The following is a 5,373-nucleotide window of genomic DNA, read 5'->3' as shown; positions in this document are numbered from 1 at the left end:
TGGAGCTCTAAACCCAGTCCTGTTGGAGCTCTAAACCAGGTCCTGTTTGGAGCTCTAAACCTGGTCCTGTTTGGAGCTCTAAACCTGGTCCTGTTAGGAGCTCTAAACTCGGTCCTGTTTGGAGCTCTAAACCCCATAAAATCCACATGGAAGCCTTCAGAGCCTTCTGCCGGTCTCAGGGCAGGAATGATTTGGTTCTCGTTACTCTTCTTCTTCAGTTTTGACATCAGATTATTCCAAATGAAGAGTTTCAGTGTTCAGTGTTTCTCCTGAAATGATTTGATTGTTTCTTTGACAGAGAAGTTAAATCAGGAGACAGGATCCTCAGAGACAGATGAAGTCCACACATCAAATCCAACTGGACCTGTGAGTTCTCTGCAGGAGGACCAGGCTGGGCATCGATGTGAACCTGAACCCTGTAGGAGCTCGTCTCTGCTCTGCAGCGCTGCTTCGGAGGGGACAGGACCGTTCCAGGACAGGGGGGGACTGTGTGGTTTCAGCCGGCCCGGCAGTGATGCCTACCTGACAGCTTCTGATGACAGCAGCTCTGTCTTTGACGATGACATGCAGAGGACAGACCGTCCCAGCTTCGGCCTGCTTGGACCTGCAGACGAAGGAATGGCAGGGTGTCCAGGCGGAGGGGGGGGTCCAGGCAGGGGGGATCTACAGGACTGCACCTCTGAGGAACTCAACAAACTCTTCCTTTGTCAGAAACTGGACTCCTCGTCCTCCTCCAGTGAGCCGACCACCCCGAGCCCCATCCTCACCCCAGCTCTCACCCCAAAAAGACCCAATGCGCCCCAGGACCCAGGAGACACCCCCGCGTTGCCAAAACAGCCCCGTCTGAGGACACCAGCAGGACTCAGAGTTCTGAATGTCCCCCTGGCCAAGAAACACCTCAGCCAGCCTCTGGTGAGCGAGGCTGTGCACGATCCAACACGTAACGCCCTGAGCATGCTGCGTCCCCTCCAGCTGCAGGAAACAGACCTGGACCAGCTGCCGAAGGACGGCATAGAGACCGGCAGGGACACCCGTCTCCAAGACCTCCAGTATTCCCAAACGCCATGCATCGGGACATCTGAGCCTAGGACCGAGACGAGCCCAGATGGTTCAGCACCAGGCAGCAAACCACCTACTCCGCCTTTACACCGACTCCCCTCCTGGGTGAGACTGTCCCCCAAAACCCGACTCCCCTCCTGGGAGAGACTGTCCCCCAAAACCCAACTCCCCTCCTGGGAGAGACTGTCCCCCAAAACCCGACTCCCCTCCTGAGTGAGACTGTCCCTAAACCCGACTCCCCTCCTGGGTCAGACTGTCCCTAAACCCGACTCCCCTCCTGGGTGAGACTGTCCCTAAACCCGACTCCTCTCCTGGGTCAGACTGTCCCTAAACCCGACTCCCCTGACAGGTTGTGTAATTCTTCCAGCTGCTGGTAACTGTAGTTTGTTGTTAGGAACACAGAAATGGTTGGAAGTCTCTGCTGGTGACACCAGGTCTTATATTTTTCTCATTTATAGACATAATTTAGTCTCGTTGTTGATTTAAAACGTTGCTCCTTCGTTTCACAGGAAAGTCGTATTTATGCCGTTGCTAAGACAGGAATCAGGCTGTCGGACACATCCCGTTCAGACCGCGCTAACAAAGGTAAGAAGCTGTTTTTACTTCTTCCTGTTTCCTGATTTAACACCTGACCACCGGTTTCCTGCCAGACGCGTCCCTGCAGTCCTCCTGTCCTGCCTTTCTGACGTACACATCGCTCATCTACAGGAACCTGACCTCACCAGTTTACACAACGCTGAAGGGGGTAAGTCTGTCCTGCAGATTCCTTCAGTGTGGGATTATTTCACCTGGGAATCTGCTAAATCCGGTTTGTATTTAGTATTTGTCTGTGTGAAGCTGGTTCTGGAGACAGCTGGCATTCTGCACCGTTTTACACCTTCCAGTTGAACAGGTGTCTGGATCCTCGGGTCCATGATCAATGACACCAATGATCCAAATGATGATATAAATAACCTTTCCTGTACAAACGAAGGTGCTGGGCCCAGCACTGAAGGAACCTCAGGTCCCTGCAGAGGTTTTAGCAGCAAAGGTTGCAAACGGTCCTGGGAATCAGATGGGAAGAACAGGTCATAAATAACCTTGTTTCTAACTCGCGCTGGCTTCCCAGGCATAGAAACGCTCACTGCAGATTCATCCCTCCCCCTCCCGGCTCCCGGCCCTCAGTTCATCCTGCAGACGGTGTCCAAAAACTGGAAACAGGCCGGGCTTTATCAGCAGAAACATCAGTGTCTCCACAGTCACCGGCATCATGATGATGAAGTCAGGCTGTTTCTCTCTGACAGAAAGCCTCTCTGCTGAGCAGTGCTCCACTCTCAGCTGAGTCGTGCAGCTCTGACGAGTCCTCCAGCTCCGGAGACGACGACAGCTCCGCCTGCAGCTCGCAGGCCTCGTCCGGATCCAGGAGGGATGGCAGCCCGGGCAGTCCACGGTCTCTGAAACGAGGTGCACATCTTTCCCCTTCAAACACCAAAGTTCTGACAGAAACTCTCTGCTGACATGGATTGAAAGTCGTCTTTAGCTCTACAATCCTGTTCTTTACTTTTAGCAAGCTTTTCATGTGTAACCTTTGTGTTCCTCCTGCAGCTGTGTCCGTGGCTTCAATGACGTCTGAGAGCGATTACGCCATTCCTCCCGATGCCTACTCCACGGACACAGAGTGCTCCGAACCGGAGCAGAAGCTGCCAAAGACCTGCAGCTCAGCCAGCGATAACGGAAAGAGTGTGAGTGTGAAAGGATCATAACGCTGTGAATAAATCATGTTTTTTACCTTCTGTCTTTCATGGGTTAATAAAACCAGAGAGTGTTTGTTGCAGGAGCCCATGGAGAAGTCGGGCTATCTGCTGAAAATGGTTAAAACCTGGAAGAAAACCTGGAAAAGATGCTGGTTTGTCCTCAAAGATGGAGATATGCTCTACTTTAAGTCCCCTGTAAGTTTGATCTGTTCACTTTCAAACTTTAAACTTTCAAATTAATGTCATTTTTAAACAAACTTTGGGATCAGACAGCTTAGCAAAGAAAGCACAGGAAATATTATGAATAAATGAGTAAACATACAAAAACACAACTACTTTCAATGTTTAAGAACCTTTCAAACCGAAACTGACCAAACAATAAATCAATAAAGTAGATAATAATCTGGTAAAAACAATAAAAGCAAACACAATTTAACTGTAAGGGTTAATGGTTATCTAGGGGTTAAATGTTCTTTAGCCCTTGACTTTAACTTTAATTTAACTTTAACTTTAATTAGACGTTGTAACAAAGTGAAGATTTGACTCGTTCTTCTGCCTTCTTAGACAGGTAACTTTTCAGAATGGATGTGAAAGTTTTTGTACAGAGACCTGAGAGGACTTGTTGTGAATTGGGGTAGCATGGTGGTGCAGTGGTTAGAGCAAGACGTGTCACAGGTTCACCTTCTGACCTGGGGTTTACATGTTCTCCCCGTGCACACCTGGGTTTCCTCACAGACTCATGACTCTAACTGTCCCTCGGGGTTCTTTGTCTCTGTCCCTAGAGTGATGTGATCAGAAAACCTCAAGGCCAGATCGAAGTCAACGCCTCCAGCAGCATCAGCCGGGGAGATGGAAAACAAGTTCTGCAGGTATTTAACAGTTACCCTAAATAAAATGTTTGTATCACTGAACCTGAGCAGATCTCATTTAGGAATGACGTTAGTGCAGTTAAAAGAGACATTGTTCAGGTCTGAGAAGTCCTGAAGCTCAGGAGAGGACACGGACCTGGTTCTGTTACTGGATCTTAGACTTCTGTGTCGGCTGTGAGACATCTGACTGATGGCTCACTGACAAAACTCTGCAGTCCAGAAAGTTACAGTGGTTTAAAGAAGGTTTCATCTACTTGTCCATCAGACGTACACTCAGTCCTCAGTTCTTCACTCTGCTGACTCAGGACTCTAAGTTCTCAGAACATCCTGAGCAGCTGCATCACTTCCTGGTCCAGCAGGTCTGACAGGAAGACCCTGCAGTCCATGGAGTCCTGCTTCCCTCCTGAGAGTTGGACACAAAGCCGCTCAGTAATGTGACAGATCCCACCTGTCAGCTGGTTCCTCAGGTTAAAGGCTGCTGGAGCTCCACCAACTCTCTGGTTTAGCATTTATATTTCAGAATAAATGCTCTCACTCTTGTGTTTCTCTGTGTAGATTATGACAGGACGACATGTTTGCTACCTGAAGGCGGACTCTCCGAACCTGCTGGACGAGTGGCTGCAGGTGCTGCAGAGGGTTCTGCGGCTGAAAGCTGCCGGTCCTCTCTTTACTCAGCCCCACGTTCGTCCCAGCATGAAGGGCGCGCTCATCAAGGTCCACACCATCTTCACAGCACCTGAAATATGCTGACTGGGCAGAACGGGAAGTGCAGCCATTAAAAGTCCTGTTTTCTCTGTTGTAGATGAAGCATGGCTGCTCCAAACGGGTCTGGTGTGTTCTGATCGGGAAAACGTTGTTCTATTTCCGCAGCCAGGAGGACAAGGTGGGCTGAAACCCCCCTGAGTCAGCTGTTACCCCACCAGCTCACGATGATCAACATGTCCTCCTCTGCTTCCAGTTCCCTCTGGGTCAGATCAAACTGTGGGACGCCCAGGTGCAGGACGTGGACAGGTCCACAGAACCACAGGAGACATTCGGACAGAACTTCATCATCAGCGTCCTCCCTCCGGAGCAAAGTCCAACATTCTTCCTGATCGACTCCGTCCGTGAAAAGGTCGGCTTCACACGTTGTGTTTTTAAAAGTTCGGATTTGTTGTTTTTATTGGAAAACAAACCAGAAGAAAGTTTTTATCTTTGGAACAAAAAATGTTTGAAAGTTACGTTAATTTATTCCCCGTCTGATGACTTTAATCCAGTTGGTGTCGGTTGGTGTCGGTTGGTGCCGGTTGGTGTCGGTTGGTGCCGGTCGGTGTCGGTTGGTGCCGGTTGGTGCCGGTCGGTGTCGGTTGGTGCCGGTTGGTGCCGGTCGGTGTCGGTTGGTGCCGGTTGGTGCCGGTTGGTGTCGGTCTCAGTGCCGATGGTTGATCCAGCTGCAGGTTTCCATCAGCTGCTCTCAGCTGGTTCAGAACTCTGGGACCAGGAAATGGGCCGGTATCAGTCCTGTGTTACTGGATTGATCCCGCCCTGGGAACACGGCCACCTTTGGTCAGTTCCAGGCTTTCAGGCCCGGGTTCTGGTCTGTACCAGGTTCTGAATGGGTCCAAATCTGAGCTGAAGCAAAACACCCAGCGTGCTGATGGAGATTCTTCCAGGACGGCCCCAACAGAACCTGGTTCCAGCTCCCGACCCAACAGAACCTGGTACCAGCTCCC

The 5,373-nt window shown here is 50.5% G+C and overlaps 1 protein-coding gene across 10 annotated transcripts in view; it reads left to right on the top strand.

The window, feature by feature from the left end:
* The window catches only part of plekhh2 (pleckstrin homology domain containing, family H (with MyTH4 domain) member 2), a 21,930-nt gene that overhangs the window by 7,112 nt on the left and 9,445 nt on the right, over positions 1–5,373 (top strand). For all 10 annotated transcript variants that reach the window (XM_037973359.1, XM_017440551.3, XM_017440550.3 and 7 more), the window contains 10 exons: positions 299–1,164; positions 1,569–1,644; positions 1,710–1,804; positions 2,343–2,502; positions 2,644–2,780; positions 2,874–2,987; positions 3,575–3,661; positions 4,217–4,375; positions 4,464–4,544; positions 4,620–4,775. In XM_037973359.1, coding sequence (XP_037829287.1) covers positions 299–1,164; positions 1,569–1,644; positions 1,710–1,804; positions 2,343–2,502; positions 2,644–2,780; positions 2,874–2,987; positions 3,575–3,661; positions 4,217–4,375; positions 4,464–4,544; positions 4,620–4,775 — 1,931 coding nt within the window. The remainder of the gene's footprint in view (positions 1–298; positions 1,165–1,568; positions 1,645–1,709; positions 1,805–2,342; positions 2,503–2,643; positions 2,781–2,873; positions 2,988–3,574; positions 3,662–4,216; positions 4,376–4,463; positions 4,545–4,619; positions 4,776–5,373) is intronic.

This window comes from Kryptolebias marmoratus, linkage group LG22 (assembly GCF_001649575.2).
Source record: "Kryptolebias marmoratus isolate JLee-2015 linkage group LG22, ASM164957v2, whole genome shotgun sequence".
Taxonomy (NCBI): Eukaryota; Metazoa; Chordata; class Actinopteri; order Cyprinodontiformes; family Rivulidae; genus Kryptolebias; species Kryptolebias marmoratus.
This window is presented reverse-complemented; position numbering and strand designations above follow the sequence as displayed.